The sequence below is a fragment of the Nothobranchius furzeri genome, chromosome 12 (genome assembly GCF_043380555.1).
Source record: "Nothobranchius furzeri strain GRZ-AD chromosome 12, NfurGRZ-RIMD1, whole genome shotgun sequence".
NCBI classification, from domain to species: domain Eukaryota; kingdom Metazoa; phylum Chordata; class Actinopteri; order Cyprinodontiformes; family Nothobranchiidae; genus Nothobranchius; species Nothobranchius furzeri.
Window position 1 is genome coordinate 313,511 of NC_091752.1, and position 18,404 is coordinate 331,914.

The 18,404-nt window shown below is 42.8% G+C and overlaps 3 protein-coding genes across 5 annotated transcripts in view; 2 read left to right on the forward strand and 1 right to left on the reverse strand.

Moving 5' to 3' along the window:
• The first annotated feature begins 70 nt into the window (after positions 1–70).
• On the forward strand, positions 71–3,577 carry ephx5 (epoxide hydrolase 5). 2 transcript variants are annotated; one of them, XM_015944007.3, is made up of 10 exons: positions 71–209; positions 334–397; positions 492–711; positions 790–970; positions 1,047–1,256; positions 1,338–1,467; positions 1,742–1,953; positions 2,756–2,864; positions 2,936–3,061; positions 3,136–3,577. In XM_015944007.3, the coding sequence occupies exons 2-10, from the start codon at positions 375–377 to the stop codon at positions 3,335–3,337; spliced, it is 1,413 nt and encodes a 470-aa protein (XP_015799493.3). In that variant the 5' UTR covers positions 71–209; positions 334–374; the 3' UTR covers positions 3,338–3,577. The 2 variants fall into 2 exon arrangements, with proteins under 2 accessions (XP_015799493.3, XP_070398220.1); XM_070542119.1 differs by lacking the exon at positions 334–397 and having other exon boundaries at positions 77–209.
• Positions 3,578–3,754: 177 nt separating this feature from the next.
• mad2l1bp (MAD2L1 binding protein) lies at positions 3,755–6,773 on the reverse strand. The gene is made up of 3 exons (XM_015944008.3): positions 6,366–6,773; positions 4,481–4,749; positions 3,755–4,391 (listed from the first exon to the last, which is right to left on the reverse strand). Exons 1-3 carry the CDS (start codon positions 6,730–6,732, stop codon positions 3,858–3,860), a joined length of 1,170 nt encoding a protein of 389 aa, XP_015799494.3. The 5' UTR covers positions 6,733–6,773; the 3' UTR covers positions 3,755–3,857.
• A 1-nt stretch (position 6,774) lies between these two features.
• Positions 6,775–18,404, forward strand: part of kif16bb (kinesin family member 16Bb) — a 34,893-nt gene continuing 23,263 nt past the window's right edge. Inside the window, exons 1-12 of one of the 2 annotated variants that reach the window (XM_054749794.2) lie at positions 6,775–7,407; positions 7,479–7,542; positions 7,609–7,719; positions 7,828–7,944; positions 8,538–8,635; positions 11,353–11,468; positions 11,545–11,687; positions 11,763–11,931; positions 12,849–12,974; positions 13,042–13,217; positions 13,293–13,358; positions 13,438–13,506. In XM_054749794.2, the coding sequence (XP_054605769.2) occupies positions 7,361–7,407; positions 7,479–7,542; positions 7,609–7,719; positions 7,828–7,944; positions 8,538–8,635; positions 11,353–11,468; positions 11,545–11,687; positions 11,763–11,931; positions 12,849–12,974; positions 13,042–13,217; positions 13,293–13,358; positions 13,438–13,506 (1,302 nt within the window). In that variant the 5' untranslated portion in view covers positions 6,775–7,360. The remainder of the gene's footprint in view (positions 7,408–7,478; positions 7,543–7,608; positions 7,720–7,827; positions 7,945–8,537; positions 8,636–11,352; positions 11,469–11,544; positions 11,688–11,762; positions 11,932–12,848; positions 12,975–13,041; positions 13,218–13,292; positions 13,359–13,437; positions 13,507–18,404) is intronic. The other variant, XM_054749795.2, reaches the window with a different exon arrangement.

An 18,404-nucleotide genomic window follows, 5' to 3' on the forward strand; every position in this document is an offset into this window, starting at 1 on the left:
TCTTTATGTAAACAACAGCAAGAGCGCGAGCTTATCTCTCAGCCAATCAGGAATCACCGAGACACACACAAACCCCGCCTCTGAGGGGTTTCCGCCCCGCAGCCAGTTGAGGTAAAGGCTGCGTTCAGGAACGGATTATCCCGGAGGTTGCTCTCTCCAGACTGGAAGTGAGAACATTCCCTCCGGACACTTAAAACGTGACAAACAAGGTACGTTAAAAACGCGGAGGGGCACGGGGGGCAGATTTCGGCTCGCGCAACTTTTCGAAGTGCTGTGTGCAACCCCCCCCCCCCCCCAACAAATTAACCATTGTCGACCTTTATCCTGTTACAGCACAAAGAAACCTGAGCACGCGCACGTTTTGACCCTTCACAATGCAGAGACTGCAGCTTTTAAAGTAACAAATCCTTGCGGTGTTTTATGTTGATATGAAAAGTAAAAGTTTGATCTCATTATTTGATTTTCTGGACCCCCCCCCCCCCCCCCTGCAGGGACACTTTCTTTGGCCTGGATGTTGTCCAGCAGCAACTCCTTATCGGGTCTGCTGTGGCCTTGGCGGCAGGTGGAATTCTGGCATATGTCATGCAGAGGAGGAACAAAGCCAGATCTATCCCTCTTGGTGAAGGATGGTGGGGAGCAGGAGAGAAGACTCTCTCGGAGGATCACACGATCTACCCCTTTTCAGTGAAAACCTCAGATGAAGAGATTAAGGTGCTTGCAAAATACCAACCCAGTTTCTAACAACAGCAGCTTTAGTGTGAAGGAATCAGCTGTTATCTTGTTGAACAGGACCTCCATCGGCGCATCGACAGCTTCCGCTTCTCAGATCCTTTAGAAGACTGCGGCTTCAATTATGGCTTTAACTCCACTTACCTTAAGAAAGTGGTTTCGTACTGGAGGAATGAGTTTGACTGGAAAAAGCAGGTGGCGATGCTGAACAAGTATTCACACTTTAGAACCAAAATAGAAGGTACACACAGCTCCACGGGGTTCAAACGGGTTAGATTCAATGTTTTCTCTTGTAAAAACTTTTTCTGGTGCTGCAGGACTGGATGTGCACTTCATTCACGTGCGCCAGGCAGTCCGAGGGGACCAGAAGGTTCTGCCACTCATGCTCGTTCACGGCTGGCCCGGCTCTTTCTACGAGTTCTACAAGATTCTGCCCCTCCTCACCCAGAGCCAGGATGGAGTTGCATTTGAGGTCGTAATCCCCTCAATCCCTGGTTATGGCTTCTCAGAAGCCCCTTACAAACAAGGTAATTATGAATAACGTGTGCACACGTCTGCTTCTGCGGACAGCTGATGTTTTAGCAGTGTGCTTCCTGCTTCCTTTCCAGGATTTAACAGTCTGGCTGTTGCTCGGATTTTCCTGACACTCATGGAGCGCTTGGGCTTTTCCCAGTTCTATGTGCAAGGAGGAGACTGGGGCTCGCTTATCACCACCAACATGGCACAGATGAAGCCTGAGTAAGCACAAAACCAGCTTATTAGAAACCATGTTGCACATCGGCATGGCTGAGAAAGTTCCCTCAACTAAGCTGTTGGTGAAAGAGCTCATTGTAGCGTTCCTCAGCTGTGGAACCATGCTTCCACTGTGTGCAGATGATTACGAAGTCATGACAGCACAGATTCCCGAAGAACGGAGCTGATAACATTGTCCTGCCACAAGATCACATTTACAGCAGTAATTATGAGTCAGGAACCCAGAAAGCAGCTGTTTCACAATACTTCTGTTTTCCAGCTGTGTGAAAGGTCTCCACCTGAACATGTGCATGTCAACACGGGGGTTCAAAGTGCTGCTGTCTTTGATCATCGGCCCCTATCTGCCCTTCCTGGTGGGCTTTAGTCGGGAAGATGTTCGCCGGCTGTTCCCTTTCTTTGAGAAGAATGTCTGGGAAGTACTGAGGGAGAGTGGCTACCTTCACATTCAGGCCACCAAGCCAGATACTGCAGGTGAGGCTGTGAGACGGGCTCAAGACGACTTTTCTTATTTTCACAATTTAAAGGTGGGGCAGATGTTTGTGGAGCTTTTTTGCCATAATTGCTCTTCACATATTGACTTTAATCGCTTCTGAAACGTACAATCCTGGAAAAACCTCAACCAATCACTGTGACTGTCCCGTTGTAAAGGATGGGATCGTGATCCATCAAACTGCCCTCTGCACACTCCTCTTTCAGCTTGGAGCTCACGGACAGGAAAAGAAGCCAGGGCCGGGCTAGCTAGTGTGTCGAGTGGAAGTTTCCATTCAGGTTACAGTTCAGTTTAGTCTGCTTCTGCTGAGAAAGATTCAGGTGACAGGCTCGTCTGAGCGCAGCCTGTCCCGTCGACTGGCGGAGCCGTCGGTCACTTACCTCGGCTACGAGCACGCATTAAAAGCCGGCATGACAAAACAAAAGAGCGATTGGGAGGAGGATGTGGAGTTTTCCCAGATTCTTGGTGATAGTTTGCTGCAATGAAGCTAAAACTGTCACCATAAAAACTCCCCATTATGTTAGCCATCATACGTACTTGTTATATAGTTATGTAGGCGCCATATTAGAAATATGGCAGAAAAGGAGCCAATAGCAGTTCAAAAACATACAACTGATTCCTCAGGAACAAGTATGTGTGTTGCTTTGTCCTAAAGGCTCAGCTTAGAGGAAACACCTGAGGATGTTGGACCTTTAGAATTGTTTATTTTTAAAGTTGTTGCTTGACTGGCAAGAAAAACATCCTCATATCCGACCTACGAGTGATTTCCTTCTGTGTTTGCAGGCTGTGGGCTAAACGACTCCCCCGTGGGCTTGGCAGCCTACATTCTGGAGAAGTTTTCCACCTGGACTAAAAAGACGAACAGAGACCTGGTTGATGGTGGGCTGGAGAGGTACTAAAGATAGACATGCTTTAGTCAGTTGCTGCCCTCTGTTATGAACTAGAAATGTCTTTTTTGTACAGAAAGTTCAGCCTGGATGACCTTTTGACAAACGTCATGATCTACTGGACCACAGGCTCCATCGTCTCCTCCATGCGCTTCTACAAAGAGAACTTTAAGACCAACCCAGAGAGCCGAATCGATGCAAAGTAGGAGACCAAATGCTCACATCAATTTTAATCTCATTTTATAATTTCTCTAACGATCCCACCTTTTGCTTCAGGACGGGAATATTTGTGCCCACCGGTCTGGCCGCGTTCCCTCAGGAGCTGATGCACTGCCCCAAGTCGTGGGCACAGATTAGGTATCGAAACATCTGTTCCTACACGTTCATGCCAGCAGGTGGCCACTTTGCCGCCTTCGAAGAGCCCCGGCTGCTTGCGGATGACATTTTCCAGTTTGTTAAAAAAGTAGAGAAGCTCTGAAGACTTAAGCGTACTCCCGGTTTCATGCAGGTGTTTTAGTATTTTATTATACCTGATAGTCTGTACACCACATACACATCTTTTTTGTTCCTTTCCACGCCGCGAGTCTTATCGCTTGATTTACCACATTATTGCAAAGATGTAAACATGAACCAGACCTCGGCTCACCACTGTTCCCTTATGACTGAGGAAAGCTTTGTAATTGTTCAAGTTCTGTTCAGTAAAGGTATATTGCACTGACGTTTGTGTTGCTGCTCTTTTTCTACACCAGAAAAGTAATTCTCTAGAAATATAAACACAATCGCCCACCAGTCATGCCTCTTTAGGAAGCTTTCGCTCTGCATCAGAAGCTTTAAAAGGTAAGACACCACGACGGTCTGATGTAGATCTGCGTGACTTGAAACAGACAGAAAACGCACATGCACAGCTAAGTTTAATACTTAATTTGAACGCCCAATAAATTTGACCAGATTACACTTCTGGAGCGGTGATCCAAGATCAGACAACACACTGCTTAACTTTAAGGGTCGGTTGCTAAGCCCTTAATGGTCATTGGTGCTTGGAACCACACGTAATCCTGCCAGTCTGATCCGTCTGCCTTTAGCTTCTTACAGGCGCCGGGGTCAGTAGACAGGGCAATCACTTGCTTTTTTACCCGCGTTGGGACTTTAAACTGCATCTTAGGGCGGAACCAGTCCACACCACAATCCCTGTGGGCCAGCGCCAACACTGTGGTGGGCATTAAGCGAACGGGTTTGGTGTCGGACAAAAGGTCGGCGACAAAAAGAGTGCGGAACAGTTGCCTTAAGCATGACGACACTCGTAGAGGCTGACTTCCATCGGCCAGTACCAGGGCCTCCATGTTGATCTCGTATATCTCCTTGGGGAGGATGACCGAGCTGCCCATCAGCAGTAAAACACGGGGGATCCTGCTCAAGGAAAACAGCACCTCCAGTCGCTGCAGCACCTCCTCCATCTCCTGGAGAGTCTGATGGCATTTACGCCGGTCCTTATTGGCAGACTGTGCGAGCCTCCGACTCACTGCATCTTTATCCTGGGAAGCAGAACGTCCCAAGCACTGTTGGTTAATCTCAAATCTACAATAAATTCACCTGACAGTGAGACATTACATTTATGTATTACCTGTGCCGTAGTATGCAGCTTCTTCTGGGAATAGACCAGCTGGTCGTATGTCATGGGTAGCTGTTGTCTCTGATAGAGAATGCATTTGAGGATTTCGCTGACGAAACGATAGCAGCTGTTCTGAGTTACGGCTCCAGGGAAGGCCACGTCCACACAGCCTTCTTCCCGTGCTCGTCTCACCACCTCGGCATCATTTTCCTCTGTGTTAACTTGCTGATTGTTGGCAGTCTGATCGAAATCCGGCTCAGAAGGGTCCTCTTGTGCATTATCTGTCCAGAACCAGAATAAAGTTATTACAGAGCGTAATGGACCCGTCACGGTCAACGTTAATGAAATGTATCAGAGCCATTATTCAGATAAACCTGATGAGCTCACTCGTCTCAAAAACTAACATGAGGAGTGAAATCAGGCTGTGGAGGAAGATTACTTTTGATTCTAATCAGATCAAATCACTTACAGAGTCGCATCTTATTGAGATTTATGAGACCTGTGCTTCAGCAGGACTCAAATCTTTTAAATCACACAATCACAAGACCCAACACACCACCACATTGTGCTGACTCATCTCCACTAAGGGAGTTGATCTTAAATGCTGAACTCTTTCTGCAACCAGTGTCAGAAATGTGTACGAGTGTCCTTCCTTTAACTTACTCCAGTCAGGAGGAGCAGAGTCATGCAGCGGGACACCTTTAAACCCCACAGGAAGTGCTGTGTCAGCCATGAAAAAGGAGTTACATCAATGTGACAGATTTCAAAAGAATCTGCATGAGCAATTTTCAATCCTCTTTGTGGCTTTTGAGTCACAAATGTTTCCAAATGCGATTCAAGGAAAAATGGTGCAAGATGTTTGTTTTTGCTACTAAAAAGTCAAGATGAATATGCAAATGTTAACATTTAACAAGTCACATTTAACTGAGTTTTGCAATTGTGGTTTGCAATGCACGTGGCAATTTTTTCCTAAATAAAATGTTGAACTGCATCACATGACACAATTAAAAATCTGATATTTAATTCTTAGTAAAAAATGTGCAAAAAAGTTTTTTAGATTTGAAAACTGACCATCTGTTGGTAAATATCCTTACAATTTTTGGCATCTTTAAAAGTAAACCAGGAATCTAAAAACCACATTTTAGCAAAAACAACATCTTACAATAAATGCATTATTTATTTCTTCATTTAAATAATTCCAAAGTTTACATAAAAGGAAAACTAGGTCCACTAATTCTTGATGTTGACTCTTTTCTCTAGTTTTATTTTTAACATTTAGGTAACCAATAATGAAAAGAGCCTTAAATGAACATAAATGCGTCAGGTGTAACCACGCAGACTGATGGATGACACGTAAGCTGAGGTAATGCAAATTAAAGAGAAAGAACATTGCAAACACAGCTTAAGGGACTTTTGAGGTAAACATCTTATTTCAAATGAGACGATCCTTAAAAATAATCTAACTACAACAACCGTGCTGAAAATTCAACGGTTCTACTTGGTGCTTCTCATGTTGTAGTTTTAATATTTAACCCTAACCCTAACTGGTTTAGTGAAATAATCATACTTTAACAACTTGTATCTTTCTAAACATCTTGTTTTATGTTTCTCTTGTTCTGAAATTACCCGATCCATCTAGCCGTGATCACATGTATATTTTATTGGCGTTATTGGGCACATCTAATGTGGTCAGTTGCATTTAGTTTTGTCCACAAGCAATAATTTGAAATATTATGTTGACATCTGACATCATCAGGCGTTACCTACTGATCAAACTGACCGGCACAAGCTTATTTTAAGTTGATCAGGAAACAGTTTGGGTATGAAACCAAATATAGCTGCACATTAGCCTAAACGGATCAAAAGCAGGAAAGTAAGCTAACTCTATGCTACCTGCCTTGAGACGTGGTTGTGGGAACAGCAGCATTTTCTTTGGCTTCAGTAGAACTCCCTCTGCGTTGTTCTGGACACTCTTCTCTTATTTTACCATCATTTTTCGTCTCTGAACATGTGTCGCTGGCATCAGACGGGAGTCGTTCAGCTCTTCCCTCTGGCTGGCTCCATGAACTGGAGACGTTGGAGACACTTTCCGCACTGCCGCCTAAAGGCGTTATTTCGGGTTCTCCATCAACGCTAACATCCTTCTGTGGTGAAAACGAGAGCCGTCCCTTTATCCCGCCACCCGTGGTGTCAACAGCGGTCTCCGTTTCTGTGGCCGCCGCCGAGACTGATGTAGGTTTTGAACAAGTAGAATTATCTGCCATGTTTTATTTTTGAAAGTCCGCGCCGGTGTTTTCTCGCACTGCATCATGGGAAATCCAATAGATGTCGCATTCAAGCTACGTAGCACAAAATCGGAAAAAATAAGCTTCCCAACGCCACTCTGGTGTTCTTACAATAATTTAACTATTCTTGTTTCATTTATTTTACTTCTCAAGAAACGATTTATATCATCATCATATTTTGGGTTCACACAAAACGTTTGTTGTTATTTGACAGCCCTTCTGTTTCTGGTAGCAGCTGCAAGGACTTATAATGCCTTTTTAACCTATGAATTGTGAATGCAGGACATTTCAGATATTTGTTTTTTGCACACTACAGATTCAACCACGTGTAATATTACCAAACGACAGTTTCGTCAATTGGAAACCAAACGTTTTTGTTATAAGTAAATATTTATGAAGTGATGTATTGTCTGATCTTGCCCAAGGCACATTTAAACGGAGAACGTGCTTGAGACACCCTCTAGTGGACAGTTTATGCACTGCATCGACAACGTGAGGATCAGTTCCAGGTGTGATGATTAGATTAGGTGGTAACAAACAAGGACAAGGTTTGCTTAAAACTCTAGCAACGGGACGTTGGCTCTTCGTCTGTCTGGTTTGATTAATAATGTCTTCAGTTCAGGTCGCGGTGAGAGTGCGCCCTTTGAACAAAAGGTCAGTAGAACAGAGTGACTTATTATTTTAACAGGAAAACAGAAAACAAACTTTTGCACGGCTTGTTGCAGAGAAAAACAGTTGTCATCAAAGGTGATTGTGCATATGAAGGAGAACACCGCATCCATTCATAAGGTAGGCTAGACCGTCACAGAATGAATTCTACTTGAGTTCATTTGAGTGATTTTTTTTTTATTTCAGCCTTCTTCTTTACGTGGAGACAAGTTGAAGGACAGAGGCAAAATCTTTTCTTTTGACTTCTCTTTTGACTCAACTGACAGTAAAAGCTCCACGTTTGCTTCCCAGGAGAAGGTGCTGTCTGTGTTTCATCTGTTTAACTCTTATTTGCACCAGTGTTGAACCACTTCTTGCATTTTATTTCTATAAATGTGTAAAATGGATATTTTACACCTGTTTCAGATTTTCCAGGACTTGGGATCTGATGTAATAAAAGCAGCTTTTGAAGGTTTCAACGTCTGCTTGTTTGCATATGGCCAAACGGGCTCAGGGAAAACTTACACCATGATGGGACATAAGGTAAGTAAAATACTTGCAATATGCATGCTGAACACTGCAGCGTAACGGCAATATTTACGACTTCACAACAATCAGTGCTGTATGCATACCTCTTCTATTATACCTCCGTCTTTACTCTGCATGTGATGACCTCTTGCCACTTTGGACCCCAACTGAATGCTGCCTCATTAGACTAGCTTGTTCTTCCTCACTAGTCAGAATTTTTGATGAGTGCAGCAACACACACACACACACACACTGCACTAGGGATTTTACACTAGGAGGTTTCTGCTTGGGGGACTTGTGCAAGGTCATCAGCAGAGTTGCTGTCAACATCAGAGATAATTATATAACTTAATGCTTACTGTCTGTTACTTTGTAATTAAAAACAAGAGGACGTACTGCTCCGGCTGGGATTGCTTTTATGCTTCACTACCTCCACAGCTGATGAGCTGCTGTTGTTCAGCGGTCTGTGTGTGTGCTGAGTCGTGGTTATGGCATGGTGTAGACAACCAGATTAACTGAAGTATAATAGGATCGAAATGTAATTGTCATTTCAGTGCGAGCTTCGTCTATTTCAGCGGGTGTAAAGGCAGATGTCTTCTCAATTTTAGGTGGATAAAGGTTTAATTCCACGGATCTGTGAGGGCTTGTTCTTGGAGTTATCCAACAGAAGCAAAACTGAGACTGTCTCATTTCACACGGAGGTCAGGTAAGGCCGTATTATCGTTGCCTTCTGTTCAGCATTCGTTGCTTCTTCAAACCTGTTGTGGTGATCAGTTTCAGTGGATATTCAACACATTTATGGAAGGATCCGTCCATCCATTTTCGTCCGCTTACTCATGGTTGGGTCCCGGAGGAATTGGCCTAAGCAGGAGGCCCGGACCTCCCTCTCACCAGCCACTTGGATCAGCTCCTCTGGGGAAATCCCAAGACGTTCCCTGGCCACCTGAGGCATAGTTCCTCTAGCGTGTCCGAGTCTTCCTTTGGGTCTTCTCCCAGTAGAATGTGGCTGGAAAACTTCACCAGGAGGCCTCTTAACCAGATGGCCCAGCCACCTCAACTGGCTCCTCTCTGTGGAGGAGCAGCAGGTCTACTCCAAGCCCCTCCCGGATGACTGAGCTTCTCACCGCTCGTATCCACAATCTCGTTCTTTCAGTCACTACCCAAAGCTCGTGACCACATTCAGAGTGGGAACGTAGCTCGACCGGTAAATCAAGAGCTTAGTCTTCCGGCTCGGCTCTCTCCACCACAGCAGATCGGTACAACGCCCGCATCACTGCAGACGCCGCACCAATCCGCCTATCGATCTCCCGCTCCATCTTTCCCTCACTCGTGAACAAGACTCTAAAATACTTAAACTCCTCCACTTGAGGCAGGACCTCATCCCTGGCCTGGAGAAGGAATTCTACCCTTTTCCGACTTGTGGGCGGATGTGAAACGATAAATTTAATGTCCCATATTTAGTTTTGTACATAAAGAAACGATAAAACCCTCAGAATAGTGCAATGTTCACAAGAGGCATCAAATCAGTATTTATTTACTAAAATGACATATTTAATCGTAGCCAGAAGAATCAGACGTGATGAAGGCACGTTTGCCATACATGGAGAACTCTTCAGAGGTTTACCGGCCAGGATTACATGCAGCCTGTGCGCTGGGCCCAGACACATGGGCAGTCACATTTTTTAGCTGTTTAATGAAACTTTAACTATGTGGTTGTTTAATCTCCACCCTGTTCTAACATGACGCTAAATCAGAGCTGATCTGGACTGTTTGCCCTAAACGATCTGTGAACTTCTGAGAAAATCTGAAGATTTAACCTGTAAAGAGTTCAGCCCTCTGGACGAGGAAGAAAAAATGTTCATGCACAACACATCACTTACCGCACACAGCACCTGTTTCTACAGAGAAAACCAATTCATGATGCCGTCATCTCCCCCACACTTCAGCCCCATGAAATATTTACAGAACGCTGTGAAAAGGTAAATCTAAGACAAGGATGTCATTTCTGAAGCAAGACCTGAATCTTCAAATAAAAGGTAGACGGGAACATTTCACCAAGCTGGCTGAGACTGAACGGTGTAAAAGCAAGGCTGCCTGACCCATTACTACCACTACTACCACTACTGCTTTCCTAATTGTTCAGATAAAATTTTTTGACAAATTTGATGCCTTTGATAATTTAGTTCAGTGCTAAATAAGGTACTTTGTCTATATTGGCTTCATCTTTTAATAAAATTTAAACTATTTTAAGATGTTTAATACAAACATTGAATTGTCTTCAGTTTTATAAAAAAAGGGGGAAATTCAAATTAAAGTTGTTCCTTAAACTAATTTATTACGGCAAAAATCACCTCTTAGGTTAAAAGCTGGAATTTTTAAAGCAACACACATATTTACTAGGTCTCTAAGACCCGGTTTCCACATATGTGGACGTTGATGTCCTTCACTAAACTTTTTTTATTTTTAGAGGAACTTTATTGACTTAAAGAAAAAACATTTTAAAGCTTAAATTTTTTTCCAGACGTTTACAGCAACTTGGAGCGGCCACCCACACAAAATAAATTGGAGCGATATCACGTTCTAACATAGCTTTATAATTTTCACATTAGTACAATGTACTATCGCGTTCTAACAATATAATATTTATATTGTATAAATGTGATTATTATAATATTGGAACAATAAAGCAAATGTGATATTACTCCAATTTTATTTTGCATGGGTGGCCGCTCTACGCGGCTGCAGAAGTTTGTCAAAATTAAGATAAAAAAAACGTTTTTGCATGTTTATGAGAGTCGACTAATCTGTAATGCCTACAAGTGTTTTTTCTTAACGCACACCAAATACAAATTCGGGACTTGGGAGGTAAAATAAAACAAATGAACACCCATGCAAACGTTATTGCTTCTCCCAGACATTTGCAGGCTTATATTTTTATTTGTGGTATAATTTAAGCATGTACGTTTATTTATTTAATTTTCCTGATCTTTGTTTCCTAACATTCACAAAAAGTCAGTAAAAACCCTATTTTAATCCTGATTGAGTTCTCAACAGTGTTGGAAACATCCATAATGATGCATGCATGGCTACATCCACCAGATGCATTTCTTTGTTTACGCCGTTAATTCTTGCACGGTCCTAATGCCTAATTGTTTGATTCCTTTCATTGTTTCTGAATTTGTGACTCTGATTTAGTCACAGCACAAACCAACAATGGTTTTCACTGAACCTCGCTGCCAAGCCTATTATGCATGTAATTGTTTATTTGTTGCCAGAACAACCAACTTTCAAATTTGGCTTTAAAAAGTAACTTGTTTCCATTTGATGCTCCGCCATTCAGTCAGATTTGTGCCATTGTGTCCTTGTGTAAAACCTTGAATTAGTCTTTTTTATTATTTTTAAATTTATTTGTCTTCGCACCAGCTATCTGGAGATCTACAGCGAACGTGTTCACGACCTTCTGAAGAAGAAATCACCAAGCACTGATGGAGGGGGGTTGAAAGTGAGGGAGCACCCCTATGAAGGACCCTACGTAGAAAGTAACGTGTTATTTTTATCCTTTTTATTCTTAAATACGTTGTTGTAGAAAGTCTGAGGACAAAGATACTTTTGTAGATCTGTCGAAGCACGTGGTGCACAGCCATGGCGACGTGGAGGCTTTGATCAGTCTTGGCAACACCAATCGTACTGTAGCCAGCACAGGCATGAACGACTTCAGCAGCCGCTCGCACGCCATCTTCACCATCACCTTCACCCAGGTCAAACACGCAGTTTGTGTTGTTGCTTTGAACTAGTTTGTTAAACATGTGGCATAATCCCTCCTCATACCACAGGCATGGTTTGATGCAGAGTTGCCACGTGAGAAGCGGAGTAAAATCCACCTGGTGGACTTGGCGGGCAGTGAGAGAGCTGATGCCACCCACACCGCAGGCCCCAGGCTGAAGGAAGGAGCCAACATCAACAAGTCCCTGGTCACCTTGGGGAGTGTGATCTCAGCTCTTGGTAAAAGCAGCTACACACACAGTGACCTATTGGTGTTGGCTAGTGCTGATCATATCTTATTGTTCACGGATTGGGATTAAAGCCGTACTTCATTTTCTTGAGCCAGTATGTCCTAAAATAAACCTGTGCATGAAAGGCCACCCCCTGTTGCCAGAATATTCCACTTGCAACTTCAGAGTGGCCGGTTTGGTGTGTTGGACTACCTAGCGCTGCAGTCTGCTTCCAGCATGTTACTTGCATGTTTTAGATCACGAGCACAGCTGATTTGTTTAATTTAGTGCTGAATCACTCCTGTAGACACTAATGAAGGCTGGGGAGACATTTTAGCTGTTAGATTAAGGAGTTACGATGACTACTGCACGAGGAGATGAGACTTTTGCTTCTCCTAAATGGACTCTAGGGGGTGCTAAAAGCAAACAAAAATGCATTAGTTATTTAGTAGGGATGCACCAATACCGATATTGGGATCGGTGCCGGTAAAAGTTAAGATACCAGGAACCGATACCAGTGCAGTTGCCTGAAAGTGGCTTCACTGTAACTTGTCTTTTCTGTTCACCTAATATATTTAGTGATAATTTCTATTTTTTTTTAACTACCCAAGTCTTTTTTTCCTATTGAAAGCAGAGAAGAAATTAAAACCTGTACTCCAATTCATTGCATTTTTTTGTGTGGTAGAAGTATCAGTATCGGTAAATAGTATCGACGAGTACTCGGATCCAAATATCAGTATCATATCGGTTTGGAAAAAAATGGTATCAATGGATCCCTACTATGTAGTCTTGTTTCAAAAAGAAACGGAAACATCTGGCCTGTTTGAATGAGAATTTTTATACTAAAATGGAAAAGTAAAGTTTTTTTTTTTTGTTTTCAACACAATTTATTTTCCTCCTGTTTTTGTTCCCAATGCAACTTGCCAGCTGATATTGGTGAAGGTGGACAGTTGGCCAAAAAGAAGCAGATCTTCATTTCTTACAGAGACTCTGTGCTGACATGGCTTCTAAAAGACAGCCTGGGTGGAAACTCCAAAACTACCATGATAGCGAGTAAGTTTAGGTTTTTCGTTATTTACTCACCTGTGAGCATTACTTAATGGTGAATTTCACCTTGCAGCCATTTCCCCGGCTGACTCGAACTACGCCGAGACTCTGAACACTTTACGTTATGCGAGCCGTGCTAAAAACATCGTGAACACCCCCCAGGTGAACGAAGATGGCACCGTGAAGATGATCAGAGAGCTGCAGGCTGAAGTGGCCAGGCTTCAAATACAACTAGCAGAAGCTGTTCAGGTCCTTGCATGCTTCTCAGCACATACAATCTGAGTTTTCCTCTAAAGTCTGATTTAGTGTTTTGTTGTTTTGCAGGGTTATGGCTGCGAGTCACCCACAACTCGGAAAGTAGAAGAGAAGCTACATCAAAAGGAGGCCAAGGTAAAATAAAAGAACAAAATGTTTGCGAGTGTGTTTCTTTACACATTAAATCAGTTTTTTCCTTTATTTCTTCCAACAGATTGAAGTTCTCACCAAGCAGTGGACCAGTAAGTGGGAGGAGACGCCGACTGTTCTGCAGGTACAGTATGTATGTATGTTTCTATTTATGATGATTTTTTAAATTTGACCTTTTGCTCTGATAGTTTTGGACAGAATAGAAAGAATTAAGAAGACAAACATTCATTTCCCTCCATCTGTTTAAATTTTGCAAATGTGTTTATGGAGACAGGAAAAATCTTTCTACTTAAGAATATTTTTATTCAAAGCTGAAAGCCAGAGAAGAGATGGGACAGCTGCTGCAGTAAGCAGATCCCACCAGCTGGTGTCACTGTAAGCCCTGTAAACACCCACTTCATGAAGGGGGTCAAGTTGGCAATTGAATTAGATTTTCTAACCATTTAGATTTCAAAGGCATTAAAAAGCAAAGCGATTGCAGCAGTTGTGGTGGTGTGAAATGGTGTTTTTCTTTGGAGGGTGAGAAGAAGGAATGTAAACAAGTAGGTCTTCCCCGAGGCAGGAATGGTGCATCACCCTAGAACTCCCCCAAGGTGCAACACACAATGCCGTTATTCCTAGTTATAAAATCGTGCCGAACTATTTTCTTGGGTTGAATTGGTGCCCAACCTTCAAAATAACACCAACTGTCATTTTTTGGAACTATCTGTATTCTGCGAAGTAGCCTGTTGCATTATGCATCAAGCTGTGATGTGTGCCAGTCAGGGGAAAGAAATATGGAGGGACTGCGAGCCAGTGATGAATTCTTTAACTAACGTCGAAGTCTTGCAGAGTTGGGATGAACAGGTCCGGAGAGATGTCCGATGGCAGACTTTAATTTCTCACGTTTTAGTCCCTGATGTTGTAGCAGGAGCTGTTTGTAAGGGACAGATATAAATAGATGGTTGCGTTCACATGAATGCAGAAGAGCATGCATGTATGGTGGGGAATTAACACTCTGGTGTCAGACCGACATACGCGTATAACTGTGTATGCCTATCTGACTGCACACACATGTTGTCAAATCATCATGCATTTTTTTAAAGCTGTACGACACCCCGATGGTCCAGTTTACCTGTCGGGTCATCATACTATGTTTTGGGCATTCAACCATATGGTACCCTGACGGGCGGTTTTACCAGTCGGATCATCGTACCCTTTTATTACCAACCTTATGAGACTCAGACTTGTCAATTTAATATATTTTAAAGCTTTATTTTCTGTAAGAATTTTAGAATTAGAAGGTGGCAAATAAAACATCTGATACACGTTAATCAGTTGGTTTTAGTGGATGGTAAAACATTATCAACACAATCGACAAATGCTTTCCTCATACTTGGCTTTCCGTATCCTGACCTGACGGCTCCTCAGAACGAAGCGCAGGTTTAGATGAAAGCCCATCGACTGCATGTATGCAGCTCTGACATGTATGGTGCTGTCAGAACGGACTCGTTAGCTTCTGTTGCTGCTCCTAATTGGGTCTGATTACTGACATGTAACACTTTGATGTTTGGCTGTCCAGCAGATTAAACTTGTAGTCGTGTAAATCAGTTAGCATGTTCTGTATGTTGAGGCGATGAAACTTGTTTAGAGCTGTTCCCATCCAGAAGCATCAGTTATCATGCATGATGCAGTGTAAAACCCAGGTGAAAATGCCGCTGTCGTGGTGACCGGTGGACCTGCCGATGCCGCTGAAATTCTGAAGTGTTTGAATGACTTTATGGATTTGACATTTGTCTTCCTGAGCACTTGCATTCTGCCTTTATGGGGAAAATGAACAGGATTCCTGCTCATGCGTCGGTACAGAAGCACATCCAGGCAGCACGTGTCAGATATCGAGCTCCGACTCTTGTACACGGCTTTTGAAATAGTTTCCAAGAGTCTGCTTCCTATTTTGTGTTTAATTGATGGGGAAGCGCAGTGAGAATTTCCACTTGGGCCTTAAGGAAACACGTTGACCAAAAGCGTCGTAAACTGATGAATTTTGGATTCTGTATTCAAAGCAGATTTAGAAGGCAAAGTTATTCAGCGTCGGCTTCCTAGATTGGTTACAGGGCACGTGGCAAAGAGAAGGCAATTAATACGAGATGGATTTCAGAGCAGCCTCTCACCAGTCGGAGACGGTGACAGATTCAGAAAAGAGAGGCAGGAATCATGTGGGGTTCTATATTTATGTTCTGTACACAGGCCTACACATTTGAGAAGTTTTAGTTTATTAGTAGGGCTGCACTCTGTTCTCCTAGCCATGCTTTCAGGTCTGCTTGTAATGTTTTAAGAAGAGAGGAACTTACATTTGACTGAGATAAATGAACCACAAGATTTCTTTGATCCTGTAGCTTTTGCATTTTCTGAAACACGCTACCATCAGCACCGCTTTAAACCGGGATGGCTCTGCTCTGGTACTGGTCAATGGGACTGGTAATGTCAGCGGTTTGACGTCGTCTTCATAACGGTTCACAACCTTCACACATTCCGTTTCATGTCTACAGCAGCTTTTCTTTACACGTGAGTTCAGCTTGGTCCCAAACCGGAGCAGCTTTCAGAATGTGATCAAATAAAAACCGTTATTTGATCATCTAAGAAACACACGTCTAATGTCTACAAGGACCAAAGCGTCTCGCACGAGGAGCCAAAAATGAATAAAACAGCACTTTATTGATGACAGCTGATATCATTTTCAACCACTAACTGAATTTGAGACCTGAACAACGAGAATCTCTGTGGAAATTTTAAAAAGCACCATTCTGTATGTAGAATAAGTTGGCTGAAAGGAGTTTAAACTTTAGTAGAATTTCTCACACAAATCCTATAAATGTTTTATTCCGGTTTCTTTTTCCTTTGTTTTTCCAGCAAAAGTTGCATAAAGTGGTTGTTCCTTGGACCTTAAAGGGGACAGGGTTAGGGTTAAAATCCCTTGTTTGCATATTTTGGTGCTGCCATGTGGGTCTCTACCGCTTCTATGAACACCCCAAACATGAAATTAACCCATCCACCCGTTTTCTGTCAGGGACTTTCTGAAACCGCTTGATTTAGACACACAATTCCTGAAACCCTAACCCTAACCCTGTCTGGACCGGTTTTACAATCTGAACAGAAGAATTAGTGACCAGATCCTTCCCATTCCATGCCAGTTTGGGTGATTGAAAAGACCCATTAAAGTGAAAGAGCCCTGAAACGGCTCATTCTGGAAGGTGATGAAAATGTCAAACAGCTGAAATAGCTTTATGTGAGATAGAATTACTATACAGCATGTCCTAAACATGTTTTTATGGACCATAAAAATGTAACTTAACAAAACTAGTCTCACGTCCTCTGTAATATCGGTGCAGTTGATTTTCTCATCATAGCAACACGTTTCTGGTTAAGATTCTGCTCCTGAGTGTAACAAACTAATGACGGAAAGAAGGAAAATATCTGCTGTTAACAAGCCGACGGCTCTTTAACGTTGGATGTGATCAATCATTGCAAGCAAAAGACTTTGTCGTTTTAAAAGCTGGTCACGTAATTGCCTTTCCTTTTTATGTGGAAGTCGTTTGCACCTTTTATAAAGACTAGAAATAAGGGATATAAATGCAACTCTTTAAGGAAAATGTACCTTTCAGTGTGACACCGCAATCTGAGCTTAAAGGTTTTCCCTTTGTTTTGGATTCGGAGCTAATCTGTTCTCTTAGCAGATTGTTCTACTTGACTAAGTTGACGGGCAGCGGGGGAAGCTTTGGTTCTGAGATGTGATTTGTCCAAGTTGGAAACCCACACAGCCGAGAAAAGGGCTGGACGAAAACGGGAATTAAAATTCTCCTCGACTACAAATTGTGTTTAATGGCAGCTTTAAAAGCAGCCCGATGTTTTGGCTGCTGGTTGAGGCCACAGCTAATTACAGTAGCTCACAAGCTGCTTCAGTCTGAACTTCGTTTACTTTTTGGGTCGCGCTGCTGTTGCCACACCATGACGGGTTGAAGAGCAACAGTCTGTGCTTTTAAGGAGAAAATGGGAGGATCTGATTGGTTCCTGGTGTTTAAGGAAAGTGACACGGAGCAATAATCTGCCAGGCTGCCCCTCACCTCTGAAGTCTGTGAAAAATCCCTTTTAATTAAGTACAGAGGCCTTGGTCGATGTCTCCTTCATTAGGACAAAAGGATTTCTCCCGTCTCACAACTGCCAATGACTGAGGTGGAGCTGGTGGTGATCATGTCTCTCACTTCGCGGTCCGATCTATACAGTGGAGCAGGAGGAGGTTGAAAGTGAGGGCAGCTAGTTGTGTTTCATCTGTATTCACTGAGATTTTCTGCTCTGCCTCTTAGTCGCTACGTATAATCTATGACGAATAGGAGTCATTAGCCCTTTAGATGGCATCCCTCGCACGTAGCAGACATTTTGTTTATGGAGCAGAAAAATCTACTTTGGCTTGTTTACTCCTTTTTGTTTAATTGCAAAATCAACAACCCCACAGTCGTCTCTTCTGCAGAAGGTTGGGTCCTTTTTAGGTAAAATGGAGCTTTACATCGTTTTGAAACGAATACTGCTCCTTCATGGCCACGTGCTTCCTGTGAGTCATGCTGCCACATTTTCACAGCGACAATTCCTGGAGGCAGTGAAGCGTTCTGAGAAGCAGATCAGACATTTAAGTACAGCTTTCCCGTACTTTAGAGAAGACTGTCAAGGATTAAATCAATGTCTCATCACTTTTCTCTGGAGAAAATAAAATACAATTAAAGGGGATTTATGAATGTGTAAAAATTCTTTATTATTCACATAATTTCTCTTTTGTTTTTGTGTCTAAATAAAGACAAATAGAATTTTTTTCTTGTTTTAATTTTAAATGGAAGTATATACTCCAAGACTGAAATGGCAGGTTGGTATGGTGTTCAACAGCACCGGAATTATTTACAGTAAACCAGTAAAGGGGTGTGTGTGTGTGTGTGTGTGTGTGTGTGTGTGTGTGTGTGTGTGTGTGTGTGTGTGTGTGTGTGTGTGTGTGTGTGTGTGTGTGTG

Excerpts from the sequence above, each read along its gene's own strand:
- ephx5 (XM_015944007.3), top strand. The coding sequence starts at position 375 with ATGCAGAGACTGCAGCTTTTAAA. Across the intron at positions 1,468-1,741 it reads ATGGCACAGATGAAGCCTGA|CTGTGTGAAAGGTCTCCACC; the intron begins GTAAGCACAAAA and ends TCTGTTTTCCAG. Across the intron at positions 2,865-2,935 it reads GTTGATGGTGGGCTGGAGAG|AAAGTTCAGCCTGGATGACC; the intron begins GTACTAAAGATA and ends TTTTTTGTACAG.
- mad2l1bp (XM_015944008.3), bottom strand. The coding sequence starts at position 6,732 with ATGGCAGATAATTCTACTTGTTCAAAACCTACATCAGTCTCGGCGGCG. Across the intron at positions 4,750-6,365 it reads TCCCACAACCACGTCTCAAG|ATAATGCACAAGAGGACCCT; the intron begins GCAGGTAGCATA and ends GGTTCTGGACAG. Across the intron at positions 4,392-4,480 it reads AGCTGCATACTACGGCACAG|GATAAAGATGCAGTGAGTCG; the intron begins GTAATACATAAA and ends TCTGCTTCCCAG.